Below are 24,347 nucleotides of genomic sequence, written 5' to 3'. Positions count from 1 at the left end.
TTGTTGGAGGAACCCCGGTTTCCGCTTCCCTGGTCCCCTCCTCCCCAGTCTTACTTTATGCGATTTCTCTGATTAGCACCTCCTACGTGGGCTGTAGGAGCAGAGTTGACTTTTCTGGAAGTTACCAGTTCCACGCCAGGAACTGGGGGCTCACGCCCGTCATCCCAGCTCCTCTGGAGGCTGCCATCTGAGGATCAAGGTTTGCAGCCAGCCAGGGCAGAGTGTGTGAGATGCTTATTTCCAATGAACCAGCAAAAAAAACCCAGAAGTGGAGGTGTGTCGAGCACCAGGCTCTCATAATAAAGCTACTGCTCTCATTCCCTATTTTTATATCTTTGTTGTTTTTGTTTAAAGTTACGACAACTTAAAACAACCCTTTTCCAAGATAGCCTGTTTCCACTCTGCAAATACCTACTGGCTAGTTTAGATGTCTCTGCTCCTGAATCGATTTCACTACGCACTTTTGACACAGTTAAAGTTTCGGATGCATGCGTTTGTTTAAAGTGGGGAAAAGGAATCTCACACGATGGAAATGAAGCAGCCCCGCCACTGGTGCACTGTGGCAAACTCCTGTAAGGAAACCTTCTCACAGAGCGGGGCGGAGTGTCTGTGACACTGAGGCTCAATCGAGATCCCGGGAGCTCTTTGAAGCAAGTGCCACTCTGGACGTCCGAGTGTTGCATCTATAGTGATTAATCTCGTGTGTGTATGGCCCCTAGGAAGGAAATGATAAGGCCAAATCTTTCAGGAAATGATTAGTCAGTATTTAGAGCCTGGATGTGTTGACGACGGGCCTTTTTGTCTTGTTTTGCTTCTTTATTTTGTTTTTCTCTTGGGGGAGTGGCCTGGGGAGTGGAACCCGTACTGGGGCTTGAACTCAGGACCTCACACTCTTGCTTGGCTTTTTCCACTCAAGGCTGGTGATCCACCATTTGAGTCAGAACTCTCCAGCTTGTTGGTGTCTAATTGGAGACGCCAGTCCCAAGAGATTTTCCCATCAGAGCTAGGTTTTAAACCTTGATCTCAGCCTCCTGAATGGCTAGGATTACAGGCGTGAGCCACTAGATCCTAGTGTTGTCTTTTGTTTTGAAGAAGGAGATAGGGTCTCTGCCTTCATTGAGCATTCAGTTTAGAGCACATGATTCTTTGGACTGCAGATCATGTCTTATTTATTTGTGAGTACCAACACCAGCTAGCTCAGCATGTCAGACCAGGCTTTCGGCTACGACAGCAACTGTCCCGTTATCTTTCACGACAACTGTTGGTTCATTTGCAAAAGCAAGGTAGGCTCTTGCTCCCCCAATTGAACAGACGCCACTATGCACATGGTGCTGTGATGTTCCTAATACCTGCCTTTTTATCTGAGTTTTGTGACCTCTCATCTGTATCTGTGGCCAGTCTGTACATAAGATCAGTGATTCATTTGACATTTTGCTTTCTTAGTTCGCAAGGAAAGACATAAACAGAATGTGCGATAAGTTCCCTTTAATGTCTTCCACTGGCATTTTCTCATGCCATTTAGATCCCTGAAGAAGGAACATTTTTCTCTCTGAAATAATAGGCCCAACTTCCTAAACCCATAAAGCATGTGAAAAGTAAAACGTGAGGGAGATAAAAGCAGAAAGGAAGATGGGAAAGGAGCTGGGGAGAGAGGGAAAGAGAAACAAGCCAGCTGGGTGCTAGATACCCACTGGAAAGATGAGAGATTGCATGACCCGAGACACCGATGATTAGAACCCTGTAGGGAAGGTGTGTTTTCTGGGACACATCACCCCTGTACCCATTAGCTTTGCTTCACATTGCACACAAGCCAACTATGGTTACCCCAACAAGAAGGTCTTCATTCAGAAAAGCTGTAATTGGCCAGTGAAAACAATTAAAGGTGTGAAGACAGAGAGGAATATTGCAGTGATATGTACCAAAGCACACCACCCAAAGTCATTTCTACCGAAACACATTTTAATTGAAGACTTCTAAAAGATTTTTCACTTCTTTTACTTTTCTTGGAAGTGTTTCAACATTACCCAAGATCTGTGTGCTTGTGTGTGTCAGGTTTCTTGGAAACTCTGGGACACAGTGTTATTTATAATTGTCATCCCTGGTTAATTATAGACTGATTGTATATTCAAATAATGTTATCTTCTACCACGAGCTCTGCTACAGATAGCTCAAAGGCCAATCTCAGTGGTACAGAGTTTGTCAGGTAGCGAGAGAAAAAAAGAAAAGAGGGCCACACATTTGTGGAAAGAAAAAAAAAACCACCACCAACAAGACATACACACAAAAAGGGAGTGCTGTTACCCACAGGCTTGACTGCCTGGCGGGTTTTAACCCGGTGTTTGAAAGGATCTAAATGCCCCACAAGAATCATCCTGTGTTGTCTCAATCCCACCAGTGAACGTTAACACAATAAAGACCATGAACTCAACTGGAACGTGGAATGGCCCAGAACTTTCCGTCGCGTTCCTCCCCATTCCAAATACAGCTGTCTTAAGTCAGCGGCGCTGTTCTGTAGTGTTCTCAGATGTGTTTTTCTACAAGCACTAGGAAATGTAGTAGGGTTGACCAATTGTCCCCCACCAGAGTTGAGAAGTCAGAGGCTGTGACACCCGTTCATTAGGTTAATGAGCGACGCCAGTGTTGAAATCCAAGTTCTCTCGAATTGCGTTCCCCTTGGGTGCCCCGATGATTGCTCTACCTGGAAGCACTCTAGCAATCTCAGGAAGGAGTTGCTGTCGTTACGGCTTTGCTCTGGGTTTACGTGGGGACGTCTCATTGCTCTTCTCCAGCTGGATTCTAGAGACGTCTCCCAGACTAGAAATGGGCCACGTGTCTGTCTTTCAAGGCATCACAGGTGAAAACCAAAGAACTCTTCTAAAGTAATCATGACTTTTTTCCCACCCATGGATTCCCTGCGATCAAGGGGTATCTTGAGATCTAGAAGGATCCGCATGGCTGTTGGCTTGTAAAGGGCATTGTTAGGGATAGCTGCTTAAGTCAGATACGGCTGATTTGGTTCCTAATTACTTTCATCTCTCACCTTTTGCTCTCCTACCATATGTCCAGAGCATTATACCTTATTTGTGGTCCCATAAAAAAATCAAATGACACAGTAACTCAGGCCTTTCATCACAGCTACTCAGGAGACTGAGATCTGAGGATCACAGTTCAAAGCCAGCCTGGGCAGGAAAGTCTGTGAGACTCCTGTCTCCAATAAACCACCAGAAAGACATAAGTGGAGATAGCTTTGGGTTAAAAAAAAAAAAAAAGTTCATGGACAACACCCAGGCCCTGAGATTCAAGCCCAGAACTGGTACCACAATGAAAAAAGAAAGAAAAAGAAAAGAGTTAAATGACATACAAGCATGCACATAGGAACACATTAATTGATCACAGGTTGAATTCATGACTGTGTTCACATGCATATTCCACACATGTTGAGATGGACTTCGGTCACCCATGAAGAACCATAAAAGCATGGGGATATATGCACACAGCTCTAAAGGTAGAGAATCCATCCAGCAAGCATTGGTCGCCTACAGTGTACCGAGAACGAAACATGCATAGCAATAATTCACTTACTAGTTGACACCAGCTTGTCTCTTTGGCTGTTTGCCTTTTTTCTTCTTGTCAGCTGTGGGGCTTGAACTCAGGGCCTGGGCGCTGCTGTCCCTCAGCTCCTTTTGCTTCAAGCTGGTGCTCTACCACTCTGAGCCACAGCTCCACTTCGGTTTTCCGGTGGTTCATTGGAGATCAGAGTCTCACAGACTTTTCCTGTGTGGTTGGCTTCGAACCGCGATCCTCACATCTCACTCAGCCTCTTAAGTAGCTAGGATGACAGGCGTGAGCCACTGGTAGCAGGCAGCTGCTTCTCTTTATCATTAATAAGAAAGCCGTACCCCAGAATATACAGTCTGACTTGTAAAGAAAGGCGTTTGGAATCCCTTCCACGCTAGGCTCCTCTCTGCTGCCATTTTCTTTCCTTTTAACACAGTGCCAAACACAAGGTGACAGTGACCAATGCTGACTTAATGTGGATGTTTAATAATAAAAGCAAGGGTGTCAGGCCTCACATGGGTTACAAATGGCAGCGAGTGTATCGGATGGCAGCCCTGTAACAATTTCACATCTATCACGCTCTGCGCACAGTTCACTGGCCAGCTGATGGATGGGGCGGGCAACGTGAACGCTCGGGAAACGGACACAGCGCCTCTAGCTCGGAGTTACCAGCCTCCCCTCTCAGATAAGGGGAAGTAGGAGGCTGCCTCAAGCTTTGCTTTGAAAAAGCGAGACTGGAAATAACAATGCAAGCCTCTCTGTTCAGACCAAGATGCCTCTTCTATTCGTTTTTTTCAACGATGGCTATTGGAAAGATTGCATTTCGTGCCAGACCCCAGTGGCTCAGGCCTGCAATAATCCTTGACCCTCAGGAGGCTGAGATCTGAGGGTGGAGGTTCAGGAGGCTGAGGTCTGAGGATGGAGGTTCAAAGCCAGCCTATGCAGGCAAGACCATGAGGATTCTTACCTCCATATAACCAGCAAAGAGCTGGAAGAGGAAATGTGGCCCAAGTGGCAGAGCACCAGCCTTAAGTGAACACCAGGCCCTGAGTTCAAAAACAAAAACTAAATTAAAAACAAAGTGTTCCCAATCTTTTAGGGCCTTTTCATGCTAGAATTTTCCTAGGGACCAATAAAAATGATTGGAATGATTAACATTTTTGTTTTCATGAAAATGAATCATGTATTCTCTTAGTCTCTATTTGGTGACTTGAATAGATGCATAGAGCCTCAGGTTGAATGTTGGCTTTCTTTTTTAATTGTCGGAGTCTCTCTCTGATCTGGAAAATATCCTATAAAATGGATAAGGACCCGCTTTCTCACCACCTGGATATTAGAAAATACACACCCGCATTTTTACGGGCAGGTTGCCATTTGATTCTTTCTGTTTCTTCTTCCTTTTGTTTCTCATTCATAAAAAAAAAAAACAAATAAATAAAGCCTTCCTAATTCTGAGTATCTGCACTAGGAAGCACTTCCTTGTGGGACAGGAGAGGAGGAGAGGAAACCCCTTGGTGAATATTATCAGCAGACAGCAGACAGTTTCTAGAAACCACGACCAAGAAACAAAAAAGGCAAATAGGTATTATGTCATCACCTCTCCATCACGTTATATAATATCACCCGACACTCGCCACAGGCTGGCCCCAGTTACAGGGGCTGCGTGTGTCTCCAACACTGAGTACATTCTTGTCTATCCTCTTTTGTTCCAGATGGTTTTCTTCTATGTCTTTTCTTTTCTTCCTTCCCCCCTTTTTTTTTGGTTTCTTTTCCTTTTTTGGGGGCTATTTAATTGAAATACATGCCGAGTCTGCAGTCTGTAGAGATCAGAGCTGTTTTTGTCCAGCATTGGTAACTATGCATTAAACATTTTGATTTGTTTGAGCTTGAAGTTGAGTCCCTTTTTTTTTCTTTTTTTTTTCTTTTGCCATTTGCTTCGTGGAGTTTGTGTATATTTACAGCCTCTGCATTTAATGGCCACATGCCTCATTTTCCCAGATGGCCAATGGAAAGACTTTTTTTCTTTTCCCTTCCTCTTAGTATAGCTTTCAGTTTTGCTCCATTTGTCACCACGCCACTGCTTGCTGCTAGCAAGTGCCCACGCTTGGAGGGAATAATTATGGTGTGAGGTTTTTAAGGAGCTTTTTTAAAGGGTTTATTTTTTTTTCAATTTTTTTTCAGTAAACTTTTTTTTTATGGTTTAATTTTCTAGCCTAGAAAAAAAAAAAGCTGTGCGTGTTTTCAAACAGAGAGGCTTGTGTTCTTTACATCATTCTGGTAGAAAGGGTGAGAGAGCGATTGGCCAATAAAATGTGATGTTCAGGACAAACCCAATCGAGCCTCTTGGGGGGACACCCACGGGCCACGGCTGATGATTGAAAACGGCTGTCCATTTAGCATTTCGGGGGTATGAGTTTATGCTCACATAGACTCATTTTTTCCCCCAATTGCAAAACCCTGGAGAATGATCTAGATATTTTAAAGTGTGTTTCCATGGTGCAGAGTTAAGAGACTAGAAGATTATACAACAAAATGCAAACAATAGTTAGCCGAAGGGATGGGTTATAAACTCACAGATGCACCACCATATTTCTACAGCTTCTCAATTTTGTCGAAGTTAAGTAACACTCACTTTCACTGTTGGGCCAAAGTATTAAAAAAAAAAAGGCCTGGTCCATCAAGAGAGGTCTTAGGCAGGAAAACTGGTGGTTCAAGCTGCCAGTGACCTCAGGTACTCAGGGGGGAGAGAGCTAAGACTCAAGTTCACAGCCAGCTTGGGCTGAAGAAATGGGTGAGAATTTTATCCCCAATGAATCAGCAAAAAAGCCAGAAGTGGAGGGGTGGCTCAAGGTGTGGCTCAAGTAGTAGAGGGTCAGTCTCAGAGGAAAAGGCTAAGGGACAGCCGTATCCAACCCTGAGTTCAATCCCAATTATTGGCGTGCGCGCGCACACACACACACATACACACACACATACACACAGAGTAGTCTTCTCTCCCACTTCCTCTTCAAGATCACAGTGCTTTATTAAGAAAGTTTCACAGTAAAGACACTGAGAGTAACTCCCTCTCCCCACCCCACATTGAGTAGGTGTACTTTGTTCTATATTATTGTTTATTGCAAGCTATTTTCCCAACCAGAATGAAAGAGTTACCAGGAAGACAGCTTGAATTTGGCACGTATTTCCATGGGAAGCATGGAGCCTTCCCACTCACACTTTTCTCCTCTGGTTAAAAAATAATAATAAAGGAAGAAAGACCACCAGAGAGACTTGCTCAATGTCCATAACTGAACAGCGGTGGTGGCTGGCGATACTTATTTGGGGCCACATTGCCAGCGGAACTATTCTCCATTGCTGGGTTGTGGCGATTTGAGAAGATTTGGAATTCCAGGCACTACATCAGTTGCAGGATTCAGGTTCCCAGTCTTTTCCAATAGACCATAGAGGAAAACTTCTAGAAAGTTCCGTAGTGGCTAGCATGTGTTTCAGTGGGCCTGGATATTCTTAAACACGGGTTTCAGGCTCCACTGTGAAAGTGTCATTTCAGTTGTCATCATTTCTACAATCAGACTGCCATTTTCCCAGTTCTCCGTGTTTGTTTGCTTGTTTTCTGGTTCTGTCTTGACCTAGAAATTCTCTTCGTCATACAGTAGCCCTTTTACTAGAGAAGGATCTAGAAAAGCTAAAAGTAGATGCCCAATCTTGTGGAGTTTCCTTCTTTGCCTTCCTATAAAATATGGACTAACATTTGGGGTAGATTGTCAACATCTATTCTTATATTCTTTGTCTGTATCTAAAACAGCCATGTGTAATCAAAAAGTGGGCCACAACCCCGGTACATCTGTCCCAGCATTTCTGAACTGAGCCGGTTCTTGAGAACAGTTCTAATTTATTTATTTAATGGAAGCAAATTCGGGCTCTCAACACTATACTTTCAAGAGTGTTGACAGTGGTTGAGCTTTGATTATATGTGATGGAAAAAGGAAAGAGGAAAACCCTATAGATTTTTGTAGCCCAGGAACTGGGAAGGTGGCTCAGTGGTAGAGCGCTTGCCTTGCATGCGTGAAGCCCTGGGTTCGATTCCTCAGCACCACATAAGCAAAAAGAAAAAAGCTGGAAGTGGCACTGTGGCTCAAGTGGTAGAGCACTAACCTTGAGCTGAAGAGCTGAGGGTCAGCGCCCAAGCCCAGAGTTCAGGCCCCATAACCAGATCCCCCTCACCCCCCAAAAAAATAATTCATAAGAATTCCAGATTCCAGAACACTCAAGAGTCTGTGGATATTCTTTTGATTTAAAAAAAATCGTTTGATTTGGTTTTGTGCCAGTCCTGGAGCTTGAAGTCAGGGCCTGGGTGCTATCTCTGAGCTTTTGGGCTCAAGGTTAGCTCTCTACCACTTGAGCTACAGCTCTACTTCTGCTTCTTTGGAGTTAACTGGAGATAAAAGTCTCACCGACTTTCCTGTCTGAGCTGGCTTTGAATCATGAGCCTCCGATTTCAGCCTCCTGAGGACCTGGGATTGCAGGCGTGAGCCATCAGGGCCCTGCTCTGTGGATATTCTTCATGGATATAGTTAAACTGGACTAGGGTCACATTTGTGGAAGCTCCCTTCTCTTTCATTTGTATTTTTGTTGATAATTGGAAGAAATTGTGTTTCTGTGCGAGTCTATCTTTGGGTGAGTGCCTGTGCACGTATTATATATTGAAACGTATACACACAATGTACAAGAAATCATTTTCTCCCATCAGTGCTATTAGGCTACGGGGATAGATGGTTAGAGAACAGTGGTACAAGAAGCTAGAAGGAAATGGAGAGGCCACACGCATTGTTTCTGTATACTTGATGAACGCTGGTGAGAACAAACTCCAGCTGATGAATCGTTCCGACATGATCAGCCATCTCCAGCCTTCTCTGGAGGTCTGTGAAGAGCCCTAATTGGAGGCCTGGCAGCCTCCTTTGTTTCCTCCTCCTTTCCCCTGGCATTAGTATAGGAGGAGACCATAAAAAAGTGCAGCCAGAAGGGTTTTGACTGCTACTGAGTCCACGTTTGACAGTCACACTCGATTCTGTCATTTCACGCATGTGCTTTTTACGAGTGTAATAGCTTTGTGAGCTGTGTTTGCAGCATGTCCATTATGGCGGTTGATCCAAAGCCGCTCTCTCCCTCCCTCCCCTCCTGCCTCTCCCTCTCCCCCTCTCCCCCCTTCCCTCTCTCCCTCCTCCTCTCCTCCTCTCCTCCCTGTGTTTGGGTGCCTGGAGGGGAACAAAGCTTGGTTCTTTTTATTTAATTTCCATTTCTTATTTTTTTTTAATTTAGGAAGTTGTACAAGCATGAATGCCCACTTCAGAGGTGGGCCGTCTACTCATGCAATGTTTAATTTAGTATTAGGGGACTAAAAGAAGATGTACCTCTTGTAAGGCGTTGATTGCGTGTGTCCCTTTGTTTTGTATAAGATATCAACATAGGGAATTTTTTACAAACTGTTTTTTTTTGTGTTTTGTTTTGTTTAGTTTAGTTTTTGTGTGTCTATCAAAGGAACCAAGTACTGGGAAGTTTTCATTTTAAATACACATCAGGCTTATATTATAGAGCTGTAACTCCTCATGCTGGATATGAAAAGGGAAAAATAAGTACAGCAGATGATAGATGGGGGGGAATCTCAACAGTTTTGCTAATCCAAATTATTCTTTCAAATTCACATTTGCCTCCTCTCCTTGGTCATTGAAAACAGAAGGTTTAGAACTATTCCTGCCATATCTATGTGTTAGAATGAGTTTTTACGCTTTCAAATTTTCCCATGAAGGTTTTCTCTATCACTGGAAGCATATCTTCCTTAAATGTTTGAAAAAGCACTGAAAAATAATTGCATATTTAAATTTATTTGACAAGTTAGGATTCAGGGACTCAGGAAAAGTAAATTGGCCTGTCAAAAAAGATACCTTAAGCCGGTACCAGTGGCTCACACCTGTAATCCAAGCTACTCGGGAGGCTGAGATCTGAGGATCACGGTTCAAAGCCAGCCAGGCAGGAAAGTCATGAGACTCAGACAACTGGAAGTGGAGCAGTGTATCAAATGGTGGAGTGCTAACCTTGAGCAAAAAAAGCTAAGGGACAGTGCCCAGGCTCTAGGACCAGTCAATAAATAAATAAATAATAAATAAATAAATAATAAATGGTATTTGTCTATATGTATACTATATAGAAATCTATGTGTGTTATATATAGATTTCTATATAGGAAAATTTCTAATTTCTATAGATAATACAGATAGATCTAGATATATCTTTATTATATATTATATATGTATTATATCTTATATATTATATATTATATACCTGACTATATATATATATATAGAACTGAGCTAGACCTAGCTATATAGATACTATATATAGATAAATTGATATCTATATTTGTATCTATCTTTATATACAGATCTCTCTCCATATAGATGTATCTTGATAGATTAAATAGACAGATCTGTATCCATTTGTCTTTGTACATTGATCTCTCTATGTACATATATAACTATAGATAGATAACTAGATTAGATTGATAGAGAAATCGATCTCATATCTAGTGTTAGATGATAGGGGGACAGATGACAGACACACAGATAGATGGATCTGTCACAATCTGATTATGACAAGCCCATTATTTTCTGACATCACGTGTGTCTTTCTCCTCATTAACCCCTGAAAATTTCTCACCGTCAGAAGCAGATGCGTGGATCTGTACTGACTATCCTGCCTCTTTCTAGATCTTTTCTGATCTCCACCATAGTCTGGCACCATCAGCAAACAGCACACAGTGATCGCGCCAGTCCCTGGCTCAGACACAGAGCCAGAGAACAGCTGCCGATTCCCCCCAGTCAGTTCCCGATTTAATAATGGCACTTTGAACGTTGGAGTTCAGAATTATTCATCCTAAATTCTAGTGCACGACTCCCTTTTCTTCTACAGCTGAGATCTGACTCATTCCAAGTGCTCAGGTCACCAGAGGACCAGGAATAACGGACATAATATAGTACTGCCTCTTGATCTTAGCAAACCTGCAGAGTTGGTTCAGATTTGATTAGCCAGACAGGACTCCTCTTTCCAAATGAAATCTGGTTGCTCTCCAATTGCTAGTTTTTATTTTGACAGCAATAAAAACAGATCATTTTGTTTGGTCTTTATTTTTAATTGCCGAGGACTCTCATCTTGACCATTTTGTAGTAATTTTTTTCTTGCCCTCTACTCTAAATTATTCAGAGATGTTCAGAATTTTGGCAAGTAGTTCCTTAAATATGTTTTTGTTGTTGTTGATTTCTGCTTTCTCTCAAACGGAAAAAAAAAGGTAGGGAAGAAAAGACCAATGAATGGTACACATTTCAGCTTAATGTTTGAATAATAATGAGTACTGAAAATAGTTAAATATTATACTAAATTTGTGTTTTAGAACTCTATCCTTAAAAATCAAGGTTTGGCTGGGTGCCAGTGGCTCACGCCTGCAATCCTAGCTACTCAGGAGGCTGAGATCTGAGGATCACAGTTCAAAGCCAGCCTGGGCAGGAAAGTCCATGAGACTCTTATCTCCAATAAACCACTAGAAAACTGGAAGTGGCGCTGTGGCTCAAGTGGTAGAGCACTCGCCTTGAGCACAGCACAGGGACAGCGCCCAGGCCCAGAGTTCAAGCCCCATGACCACCACCACCACCAACAACAACAACAAAATCAAGGTTTGAAGCTGGGTGCCTAAGGCTCACAGCTGTAATCCTAAGTACGCAGAAGGCTGAGATGTGAGAATCATGGTTCAAAGCCAGCCTGAGCAGGAAAGCCTATGAGAACTGGAGCTGTGGCTCAAGTGATAGAGCGTTAGCCTTGAGTGAAAAAGGTCAGGGACAGCGCCCAGGTCTTGATTAAAGCTCCAAGTCTGGTACCAAAACAACAACAAAAGGTATGTAGTGTCATCTATCCGAACAAATTCTTAACTAAAGAGATTTTTTTTTAAGCAGACCCAGTTAAAACCAAGACTGGACCCCTTAACATTTATTTCTGTCTCCCCAAACTTTGTCATGTGCTATTTTCTTCATCTTCCCTGTTAACTCCTTTCTTCTCTGAGTACCTCCTGCCATTATTAGCTTGCAGTGGCTTCTGATTTAGAGATATCTAATTAGGAGAATTATAGAATCAAAATATTCTCCTTCCCAGGAGTGTCTGTGGTTTTGAAAAGAGGCTTTTGCAAGATGAAATAGTTCAACCAAAGAGCAAAATCTCAAATGGTTGAGTGTTAATGCTGCCAGTCTATTGTAAGAGTCTTTTTTTTTTTAATTTGGTTGGTCATGGGGCTTGAACTCTGGGCCTGGGCACTATCTCTCAGCTGTTCAGCTCGAGCCAATGCTCTACCACTTGAGCCACAGCACCATTTCCAGTTTTCTGGTAGTTTATTGGATATTAGGGTTTCATGGACTTTCCTGGCCTGGCTGGCTTTGAACCACGATCCTCAGATCTCTCCCTTCCGATTAGATAGGATGACAGGTGTGAGCCACTAGCGCCTGGTATGTAAAAGTACCAAGTCAAGTTCAAGCCCCAGTACCTGCACACACACACACACACACACACACACACACACACACACACACACACACACACATGAATGAATGGAGGGGAAGGAATTTTTGAGTGCCTCCATGATTATACTGAATTTATGTCTACCTCGAAACCTACCAACTCTACAAAACTGAACTGGAGGGTCCACGTTGATAGGAATTATTATCTCCCCCCCTCATGCAAATCCTTTTGTCTTCTGAGTTCATCATCCGCTACGGTTTCTAAAATACGATGTTGTCGCTATTTAGATTTACATCCTAACAAGATGTGAGTTAAGGGCATGTCAGTCCTTCTCGATTGCTCGCATTCGGTCTCCATCCCTGCCTCTGTCTCTCTCTGCCTCTCTTTTCCTGACCACATCTCTCTTCAGTCTACAGTTAGCTGTGCATTTCCCCACCACGCTGATGTGTACTCTCCCCTGCAGTCATTCTCTTGAGAAGACTGGCAAACTGCACTTTGCTATGGCTAAGTGAATCTTAGTACTCTGCGTACTTCAGAGACACTTAGATGCAATCAGAGGCCACTGATGGTAAGATCAAATTAAATAAAGAAGTGCTGCATCTCTTGTGCATCCTCTGCAGATTTAAGCATCATAGTCACGTGCCAATAAGATCTGAACTCAGAACCTGAGAAGAGTCTGAGCATTCCCTTCCTTTTCTCTCCTTCCTGACCTACATTTTGCTATTTCTTCTTGGACATCTTTGCTCACCAGAATGGAACAGTCTCTAGAAAAAGACAATGTAGCGTTCTTTTCCTGTAACGCTGTTCATTCAAATCCTGAGTGGTGCCATGGGGCAGGTGTTGGAGCTCCCACCTGTAATCCTGGCTTCTGGGGAGTCTGAGATTCTTCCGGTCAGGGGTTTGGAACCAAGCCAGAGCCGTAAAAGTTCAGGGGTCAGCTTTCTCAATGAAGAGCAGGCCAGGGAAGTCCTGGACTATTTTCCAACCATAGATGCATCTCATACAAGGTGCTCACCTGGGCAGGAGGAGAGACTTTATGTCAGAACTAACCAGTAGGAAATCACCCAGGAGTTAGAGTGACCAGAGTTCAAGGCCTGGTACTGCAAAACAAGGCCAAGTCATTCACAGCAACAGCAGTGCCTGTGGGTTAATGCCTCCTCCATTCTCTGAGGAAAGCACAGGGAAGTCTTGATGCTGTGTGTGTGTGTGTGTGTGCGCGCGTGTGCATGCACGTGTGTGCGCGCACACGCGCACACAACGTAACTGTCTTTTATTTTGAACAGCTCCATTTACTGTAAAGAGAGTCTGTTAAGCTAGTGGTCCTTTGTAGCTCCTGAGCTATTCTGAATATAGACAGCAGCCACTCCGGAAAAGAATTCCAGAATGTAGAAAGCTAAAAACGCCAATTCCATACTCAAAACAAATTGGGTCAAGCTCTATCTGTCTGTCTGTCTGTCTATCCATCCATTCCATCCATCCATCCATCCATCCATCCATCCATCCATCCATTCCATCCATCCATCCATCCATCCATCCATCCATCCATCCATCCATCTATCTATCCATCTATCTATCTACTTATTTATTTAGCATCAGTCCTGGGCTTGAACTCAGGGCTTTTGCACTCACCAGGCAAATTCTGTAACCAATGGAGACACTTGTCCACCCCATCCCCTCACAGTTCCATCTTTTTAATTGTATATCTCATTTCCAACTTGGCGGCCACCTAATCCTCTAAAAATAAATACTATCTGCTGCTTTGTTTCCTTATTCCCTTACCTATTGATTGACAATTAAAAATGCATTTTTTCTATTAAATCGTGTACAGAGTTTGAGGAAAAGAATGTAGGAGTTTCGTGGACTCAAGAAAATTGTTTAACCTAATTGGTACCGTACGTTCTAGTACTGTCAGCGGTTTTGTAAGGTTGAAATCACAAACATTTCAATAGCCTGTTGGTGCTTTGCAAAAACATTGTGTTACCTGTAATGCAATCATCTTACATAGTTGATGATTTTCTGTGAATGTTTTATTGTGAACATTTTATTGTGTGCATATGATTCACAAGTAGATGTTGTGGTTATGGTCCTTGGAAAATTTGGAGGATATTTCTAAAGAAACTTAAGCAAATATCACAAGATCCAATAGATGTTTTTGGTTCACTTGTTTGTTTTTTAAAGAAATTCAGGGCCTGGGTTTTGTCCCTGAGCTTTTGTGCTCAAGGCTAGCTCTCTACCATTTGAGCCACAGCTCTGCTTCTGGGCTTTTTGGTACTTAACTGGAGATCAGAGTCTCACAGACTTTCCTGCCGAGGCTGGCTTTGAACCATGATCCTCAGAATTCAGCGTCTTGAGTAGCCAGGATTATAGGCCTGAGTCCCTGGCATTGGGCCTATAGTTTAGTTTGTGAGTTCAGATCACATACCACCTGTGTTCCAATGATTGGCTGTCTTTGAATATACAATCTGGGTACGTGCTTTATCTCTCATAATCCGCCAACTGACTATTTAGGTTTAGCAAATGCACGCCAAATTGTGGTCCAAGTAGCAGGCACTCACCGTGTGGATGTACAGAGAGAAGTACAATCAATTAGCAATGCCTATTTACATGACTTCATTACCTGCACGTGAGAAATGCAAATGGCATTTACAGTAATGGTAACCAGAGTGCGCCAGTGTGAATTCTGTTTCTCATCTGGTCACCTGACTACTGGGAGACGTACCCAAGGACCCTTGCCATATTCATCTGTCTAGCTACAAATCAAACAGCCTTCCAGACACAAAGCAGGTCGCTCCTGTGAACATCCTGTGTCTCTTTAGTGACTTGGGATCCTCAGCACATCTTCTTTTAGGCGTATCAAACTCAAATGCCAAGATTTGCAGGGGCTTCTGAGAATCAGAGTTCCTGCAAAAAAAGAAAAAAAAGAAACAAAACTCTTGCTCTTGATTTCCTTACTGTAGTTATCTCAGTGTAATGTGCTGAACAGGCCAAGGTGAATCTGTTAGCCTCGCTCCTTCCTTCCAGAAGCTCACCTGTGAGAGACGCCCGGGGGGGGATGAAATGTCTTTGACTGCTTACCGCTTCCAGGTTCTCATTTTACGTTTCTCTTCTTTGAAAGGAGAAAACCACGCTGGAGAGCCTCACCCAGCAGCTGGCAGCCAAACAGAGCGAAGAAGGGAAATTTAGCCATACAATCATGGATTTCAATATGAGCGGAGATTCCGATGGTTCGTTGGCGATTCCTTGTACCTCTGTGGTTATCACGTTGGGTGCGGGGGGTAGAGTGCCCTGAAAGCTACATCAGGTACACGGCTTGGTCACGCGATGCCCGATCATTACAGTGGGAGCAGTTCCTGTCCACCTTCATTAATTCCTCTCCCAAACGGGGACATACTGTGCAGATAAGCCGATGGACCCCCGAGGGCTGGGTATCATTTTTTATTTCTTTTTCATTGTTTATGCAAAGCCATTAGGTTCTGAGTGCGAAAGCTACAGATTAGATTCAAGAGGATGTCATTCAAAAACAAAGGCTTTCAGTCCTCTCTGCATGGCCTTCCTGCTTGTACCCTAGACCAGCTGTTCAGAAAGGGGGGAGTCTACGGGCTCATTTCTCAGTTTCCCTGACTTAGAGGACAAATTCCATGTCCTCTCTCCTCCGTCAGAGACACACACACGCTGCCCATAACCCGGCGGGGCTTCGGCAGAATCAAGCACAGTAGCTCAGGCCATGTGCCGTCTTTGCATCTTGCAAACCCACAGCCAATCGATCACCGCTGTGCTTATCATAGAACAGCAGAGGAGCAATACAAAGACAGCACTCCTGCCTGGGAAATCTTTCTCTGGTATCGGGGGTGTCCATGTATTTCACATTCCTTTAGAGGCCTACCCCTCAACTTTGCTCCGGTTAAAAAAGCAAAGCTCCTGGTAGCTAGACTGCATCCAGACACGGAAGCCCCTCCAGCTACACCACCTTGGCTATCCAGTGGCTTGGGGGATGTGCACCATCCTGGGGCACCCATGCTTTTCCCTGTCAGTGTCCTGAGTGCCCACACTGAACTTGATTCAAAAGGATCGCTAAAAACAATCTGCTTTTGTTTGCCATCTGATACGTGCGTGTTTCCTTTCCATTCACCAGGCTAGAAGCAACCTGGCCTACATACATAGAAAAGCGCTTGTTCAGATTAGAGGAAGCCACAAATGGGCCTTTTAGGGTCCTGCTGGCACTACAAGGTGTAGGAAGAAGGAAAAGCAGACCTGCGGCTGGATCATCCGCTAGTTACAAACCCATTTTAGAAAGCTGGTGCCATCGATGCACACTAATGCTTGTCAATAAGAGAGACAATGATGTGGTAATGGCACATTCCGTAAACGCTGACATGTGTGAGCATGGTAAAATACACGTACCCCAGCGGGGTCAGCGTTCCAACGCCCCAGAGCGTGTGGCTGGCGTTTGTTAAATGTAACCATTTTGGATGTAAATTAATTCCTGCCCTTTGTCAGACTAAAGGATGTGTATTATGACTGAGAGACGGTGAGAACTAGATAGAATGCCCGGGCTGGCTTTGAACCGTGATCCTCAGATCACAGCCTCCCGACTAGCTAGGAGGGCAGGCGTGAGCCAGCAGCGCCCAGCGAAAGGACAGTAAGATCCTTAAGGAAGCCATAGTAACAATGATTCATTGTGCTTTCCCTTATAATTGTCATAGACTTATTTTTTTTGGGGGGGGGGGAAGGACTACCCTGATTGAAACAATATGCTTCATGCATATATTAGCAGGTTACTTCAAAGAGGAGCTAATCACATTAAAGTACTCATACTGTAGTTCCACAGTCATAATTCTATCACATTTTTCTTTAGGTTCTTTATGTTGTTTATGCTCTGACCGTCACTAAGTAGAAAAGACATATACTCACCTTAATTAATCCATTCTGCCACAAGGATGAACATTTCACAGTTCAGTTAATTTATTTACATTTTTTACATTTTTGCATGCCTGTTTATCTACTAGTATCTTTTGAAATTGCATCAAAAATCACGTATATATATATATCTATATATATATCTATATATTTGATTTCAAGAACTCACAAGCACATATATTATACCTATAATATCAAACATATCCTATACATCGTATGTATGTTTCTTGTGAGCTCTTGAAATGAAATGGAAAAAAATGGAACAAAAGGAAAAACTTTTAAAATTAGAAATACAAATATAACATTTACCACCACAAGGCTGATCAAGGGGGAAAAAAAAAAAACCTTCAAAAACAAGCATCTGTCTTAAGAACTGGAAGTCCCAAGCTCAGAACAACTTGTTGTTTTCAAATATTTTAATAGGCCAAAAGAAAAATTAAGAAAGAACAGGCAAGGGAGAGAAGGGAGAGAGCTGGTGTGAGCTGTGAGCATTCCTGCTGACTGACAGGCCATGTCTGTTTTCTCCCATTGCGTAGGGAGTGCGGGAGTCTCAGAGTCAAGAATTTACCGGGAGTCGAGGGGTCGTGGCAGCAACGAACCCCACATCAAGCGTCCCATGAATGCCTTCATGGTGTGGGCAAAAGATGAGCGCAGGAAGATCCTGCAGGCCTTTCCTGACATGCACAACTCCAACATCAGCAAGATCCTAGGTAAGAAGCCACGACGGGCGATGGGGGGGCGGCTCTCTGCAGCCGGGGACACAGGCAGCTCGCCCCCTCTGCCGACCCCCCTCCACTGCCCCCCACCTAACCACCACCACGGACCCTGCTGGTGGGGAAAGTACCCCAGTGCACCAAGAACCTGGCCTCACTTCCATAGCCAGCTAGGCTGGCTGATCATCACAGCCTTCCTGCCCCCCTCTGACGTTAGTGCCGGTGCTGGGCTCTTGAACACAGGGCCTGGGTGCTGTCCCTTTTCTTTTTTCTTTTCTTTTCTCCCAGATCTGGCACTGTACCACTCAAGCCACCTCTCCACGTTCAGTATTCTCTCTCCTTTTTAAAATCTACAAATATTTTCAGTGATGACTGAGGAGAAATTAGTTGCTTTTGGATGAACCACCCGGTATTTTGGTTGGCTGTCTCTGTTCTTTCTCTCTGTGGACTCTGGAGGTTGCTGCTGCTCTTCTAGTACTCCTGGCGCTCTTTCCATCCCGTATGCCACAAGATGGAGGGGTTTGTGTGGGTTCATCATAGGTGTGCGTACAGAGGGGTGTACACCCCCACTATCATTAGAAGTCAGTTTAGAGCCTGAGCATAAGGTGTAGAGCATATTTTAATGTACACACTGGTCATCCTTCATCATTTTAATAATGAGCTGAACCAGAAAACAAATACAGACCCTCAAGCACGCAGAAAAGGCGGGTGGGGAGCAAGGGCCTGGTTATCAGGGATTTGTTACGTAGTCAGTCTCCATCCCAGGAGAAAGGAACAAAGTTTCCATGGACCTCTTCATCTCCACCACCATCACCATCATCCTCTTCATCTTCACAATGCAGGGTGGGCAGATACTGGGTGCCCGAGGCAGATTTTCGTGGTTTGTCCTCCAAGAGCAAATGGATAAAAGTAGAATAGAAAGTGTTATCTAGGAAAACTGAGCAGACATGTTGGGGTGGGAAGAGATGGAGGAGAACTGTGGAAGGGGTAACATGGATGAAGACGTGCTGTGCTCACCCTGCCATGTTGAATTGAAACCCCTGTGTAAAACAGCTTAAAGATAATTTAGGAAATAAATTAATAAAGGATAGCTTTCATAAATAAGCAACAAATTATATTGAAGTTATTAAAGCTTTAGGAAAATGGCATCTCTTTCTGAATTAAGAAATAGACCATCTAAAAGTGCTTCCAGACACAGTAATACATTTTTTTAAATTTGTTCTTGTGTTTGTAAATGTGATCAAAACAAATCCATGAGCCACTGAAACTTGTATTCCAATAGTCTCCTTTGAAATGACCTTGAGAGCAGTGTACGAAGATTTTCTCCAACAATAAGATAATGTGGTGCTTTAGGCCTACTGAGAAACCGTGAACATCTATGTTGTAAAATATGTACGTAGGCAAAGTTGAAAATCCGGCTGATAGGAGATGCATACTTTTGCAATTTTGCCTTCTCTGATTGCTTTCTGTGTAACTGTATTTCCTCTTCCTCATAAAAAAGTCCACAAGATTCTTATCTCCAATTAACCCCCAAATAGCCAGAAGTGGAAAGGTGCTAGCCTTGTGCAAAAAAAAAAAAAAAAAAGTTCACGGACAGCAACCAGAGCCTGACTTCAGGCCCCAGTACCAGCATTTAAATATATATATATATAATATATTATATATATAATATATATATACACACATATATACCTTGTTTTGTTTGGAAAACTTCTAGAAAAGCTTAGACTATTTTGTGTAAGCTTTTTGTATGTGTTATGAAGTGATTCCTGGATCTGGTGAAATCTAAAACTACCGTGATTTCCCAAAGCAGCCGTCTTTCTATTAGTTGAAGACACAGTTTATTCAGACAAAACTGGTAGTCAACTTCTGACACTTTACCCGAAAGTCCCCTCAAAGAAGTGCCAGCCTGGAGGGTGTGAGATGATACGTTCAGAAAGGAGGCAAACAGGCGGCCGATCTGAAGGAGAGACTAGAAGAATGAGTGTGTGAGAGTGGGTCGCTGAGACTTCAGGAGAGAAAAGACTGCTTGGTTCCATCCTCGTGATTCAAGATAGAGCGTTTATGTTTGGCAAAAAAAAAAAAAATTAAACACTTGGTATGGGGGTTGGGACCCTAAGAGTCAGTCCTAGTTTTAAAAGAAATAAGCGATCTTCAAATATCCACGAGATCATTCTAAATGGGCCACTTCAGAGGAAAGCACAAAGCAAGCGCGGGGTGTTTCCTCCTTCCTGATAGTTTTGGATAAGAACCTTCGCCTGCATGCTGCTAATTCATTCTGCTTAAAACAGGCGCCTGAGCCGCGCTGACATTTTACACAGTCTCTGGGGATCCGAGTTGACATTTTATAATACCCTAAAATCTGGTTTTAATAAGCCATTCTGCTGAAATTGTTAACATAAAGAATCACCTTTTACTGTTTGGCACGAGATCAGGGAACGGGGTAACATCTTTTTCTGATTAGCTGTACAGTAGTCGGTGTAAAACGTGCAAATTCATTACCTACCCCACGGAGATGACAGCGTCAGCCTGCTCAGGCTCCCCACTCCGACCCCCCCTGGCTTAGAAGGGAAGAGAGAGGAGAGTACTTTTCCTTATTTTGAGCATCAGAAAAGGAATGAGTTTTTTCCCCCTTTGGTGAACCAGGAGGCATGTCCAGCTGTCCTCCACTCTTTGTTTTCTTGCCATTTAAATAGTAGCCTTCTTTCTTCTTTTTTGTCAAACCTGGGACTTGAACTCAGGGCCTGGATGCTGCCTCTGACTTCTTTCGCTCAAGGCTGGTGCTTTACCACTTTGAGCCACAGCACCATTTCTGGTTTTCTAGTGGTTCATGGGAGATCAGAGTCGGCAGACTTTCCTGCGTGGGCTGGCTTTGAACCACAATCCTCAGATCTCGGCCTCCTTGGTAACTAGGATAACAGGCGTGAGCCACCGGTGCCCGGCTCGAATGGCAGCCTCTGGAAAGAACTAGGGATGCGCTCCACTTTGGATGTAGCCAAAAAAACAAATCTCCCAGCATTCCTAAGTTGTGTGTATTTGGGCGAATTTTACTGCAGCTGTAGCCGAAAGCTGTCAGAACTTCAAAGCCATCCAAACCCCAAATGAACCTGTCAATCACTTATCCTAATTCTCAGTCATCTTTAGAAAAGAAAATGAAGATGTGCTACCCACCTGAAGCCCTCTTCTGGGATATCATAGAATGGAGGAGTTAGCCATTTTGTCCCCATCAGCTCTTAGGCTACCTTATTTCTAAGCTGGAAAATTTAGAAGGCCCAGCTTGGTGGTACATACTTGTAGTCACAGAACTAGAGAGGCTGAGGCTACAGGATTGAGAGTTTGAGGCCAACCTGGACCTACACAGTGAGATCTGGTCTCAAAACGAACACACACACACACACACACACGTATTTTATGACTCCATTTTAAAACACAGGAGAGGACTCATTTTAGTACTCTGTGATACTCTGAGAGAAGTGTATTATCAAGCCAGGCACTATAGAGGCTCACGCCTATAATCCTAACCACTCAGGAGACTGAGACCTGAAGATCATGGTGATCTTCATGCCAGCCCAGGCAGGAAAGTCTTATCTCCTACAAAACACCAGAAAACTGGGCTGGGCAGGTGGCTCAGTGGTAGAGTGCTCACCTCACATGCATGAGGCCCTGGGTTCGATTCCTCAGCACCACATACACAGAAAAAGCCAGAAGTGGTGCTGTGGCTCAAATGGTAGAGCGCTAGCCTTGAGCTGAAGAGATGAGGGACAGTGCCCAGGCCCAGAGTTCAAGCCCCACGACCACCACCAACAACAATAAAACCACCAGAAAACTATGAATGGAGCTATGGCTCAAAGTGGTAGAGCGCCAGCCTTGAGCAAAAGAAGCTCAAGGACAGCGCCCAGGACCTGAGTTCAAGCTCCAGTTTTTAAAAAAGAAAAAAGAAAGCAAGAAACCTTGATAGAGTTGGAAAACAACTTAAAAACATATATATATATATATATATATATATATATATGTGTGTGTGTGTGTGTATATTATATATGTATAATATGTACCATACCCTAAGTTGTGGTATTATATATATATAATATATATGATACATCAGATATATGACAATATATTTTGTCATATATATAGCCATAACCTATGTTTCTGGAATAAATAGTATAGAATCATTTAGCTAAACCGAGGAAACATGTATGTTTCCTCCTATATATATATAATACATATGACATATGTAGATATTATATACTATCACTATATTACACCGTTTCCTTGTGTTACCTGCCTGTGGCTTTTGCTCAGCAGAGTCTTGGATCAGCTGTAAGCTCCTCCAACCCCTCCCCACACCGTCCCTTGTAGCATGCTGTCTTCTTTCTGACCCTCCTGAGGAGACATTTTTGTGGATTTACAGAAGTTTGAGTTTTTACCTTTTTTGGGGGGGTGTGTGCTGGTACTGGGGCTTGAACTCGGGGCCTTTCGTTCTACCTTGCCATTTTCACTCAAGGCTGGTGCTCTACCACTCAAATCCCTTCCTCACCCCTGGCTTTTCTGCTGGCTCATTAAGAGATTCTGGCTTCTTGGATTTGTCTGCCGGGGCTGGCTTCAAATTGGGATCCTCAGATCTCAGCCTCCCGAGCAGCTAGGATGACAAGTCAGCTGCCAGTGCCTGGCCTTGGGCTGGCCTCCGTGTTACACATGGCTTGCTTTCCTGCGCCTCTCACAGACATAATTAATCGATCCTGCAATGAACTATCCAATGTGTGTTTCCCGGCCCAGTCTACACCCAAGGAGACAGGAGCCGCGACTCTCCCCTTTGCTTCTGTATATCCGATCACCGATGCAGTGTTATGCATCTAGTAGGACAATACAGCACTTAGTAGGACATACAGAAACGGTTCTTGTATCCCAACTCAGGTCACTTCAGTGTCCTTTTCCTTAGGGAAACTGAGTCTTTGAGAACTTCCAGACAGTTAGTTAGCTTTAGGGAAAAAGCTTTAGTGATTCCTATTTCGGCTACACATGCTGATTTCTTCCTTCCATTGGAATAAAAATAGTAGATTTTATGTTAAGTCAACAACCTTTGATCCATTTTTCAGTGTATTCCTCTTTTACCAGGAAGTTATTTCTGGTAAGTTTGCCTTTTTTAAACTCCCTGTTAGAGGTTCAGAACACCAGTACACATGCTGGCAGGAAGTACCATGAAAAGAGTTGACCTAACTCAAGGATTTTAACTTTATCTACATTTATATGGGCCCTGAGAAGAGCAAAGTCACATGCAAGTAACTCCAGAGATGGCCTTGGTCAAATGATGAGATTAGATGTAAAAAGTTTGATGGCTGAGCTCACTGGCTGAGCACCGAACCATACCGTATAAACAACATCAGAGAAAGAAAAATGAATCCTAATGACTGAAACTACCACCTCAGTTTCTGGGGTAAATAGAGTAGACTCGTGTTATCTAGCTAGACTGAGGAAACATGTTTACATATAATTAGTATTCATAATATAATCATGATCATTAATATTGATCATATAATTCATATTTATACATAAGTGTCTGTGGAATGCAGATCACTGTGCATACCAATATTGGTTCCAACAGGATCATTGGAGGGACAGAGATACCCCCCTCCCTTCCAACCTTGACTTCAGGCTTTAGGAAAGATGACTGTGTATGTTTGAAGATTCACCAAGACTCACTCATGGTTAGCTCTTTGCATGTGAAGTCTGGAGTTAGCGGTTGAGCCAGGAAGCGGTCCTGACTTAGATGACTCAGGACGGGGGCAGTAGCAATGGGACTTGTTCGGCTCCATGAGACTGAGGACTAAACTACTCAGAAAAGAATTGCATTGTGGCCCAGGACTTTATGGTCTAGAGTGCAGGGCCTGCTTCTCGTGGGAGCCCCAGGCGGGAAGGCCCCTGCGTGTGGAGAACTTGTGTGCTGGGTACCTCCCCTGCCTTCTCTTCTGCCAGGAGGGTTCTGGCTCTCTGCACCTGTGAGCCAAGTTAAGCTGACCACTGGCATACGTACCAGCACTTCCTCTACAGGACCATCTTGAATCCAGCCTTTAAATTAGCCATCGTTTCCTCCATCTCTCTTCTTTCTGTCATTCTGTTCTTTCTGTGGCTACGCCGCACTGCTCTGCTACACCTCCGATGATCAGCTATGCTTAATTAAGCTGGAGGCTGGCTTTCCTCAAGACCAGTGGGACCCAGACCAAAAGTAATGGTGAGCAGAAGAGGAGGAGAGTCGATTTGTGTCATCATTAACGCATAGTCTAGTCTTTATGGCTGACGATTAGCCCTGAGGCCAGCTCGGGATTCGAATCAGTGTCCTCATGGAGACAAGAAAGGCAGGTGCTCAGGGAGGTCTGGCTCTGGCTCCCCTTCGGGTCCTGCGACTGCAGGTCGGGCACTGTCCAGATCCGGGTGGACCTGTGGGCCGGCCGCCTCTCCCCTGTCCCCCACCCACAGCCGTCCAGCCTCCGCCTCTCCCCTGTCCCCCACCCACAGCCGTCCAGACCTCTGGAGGTTGAAGCCACACCTGGCGGGTTGGCCTCTCCCCTCGGGCGGGGCTGTGGGCGGGGCGGGGAGGCAGGGGCGTGGC

At 43.9% G+C, this 24,347-nt stretch overlaps 1 protein-coding gene across 1 annotated transcript in view; it reads left to right on the top strand.

Moving 5' to 3' along the window:
* Positions 1-24,347, top strand: part of Sox5 (SRY (sex determining region Y)-box 5) — a 710,484-nt gene that overhangs the window by 608,088 nt on the left and 78,049 nt on the right. Inside the window, exons 14-15 of the mRNA XM_013025067.1 lie at positions 15,226-15,334; positions 17,564-17,737. Coding sequence (XP_012880521.1) covers positions 15,226-15,334; positions 17,564-17,737 — 283 coding nt within the window. The remainder of the gene's footprint in view (positions 1-15,225; positions 15,335-17,563; positions 17,738-24,347) is intronic.

Source organism: Dipodomys ordii, unplaced genomic scaffold (assembly GCF_000151885.1).
Source record: "Dipodomys ordii isolate 6190 unplaced genomic scaffold, Dord_2.0 Scaffold81, whole genome shotgun sequence".
Lineage (NCBI taxonomy): Eukaryota > Metazoa > Chordata > Mammalia > Rodentia > Heteromyidae > Dipodomys > Dipodomys ordii.
This window is presented reverse-complemented; position numbering and strand designations above follow the sequence as displayed.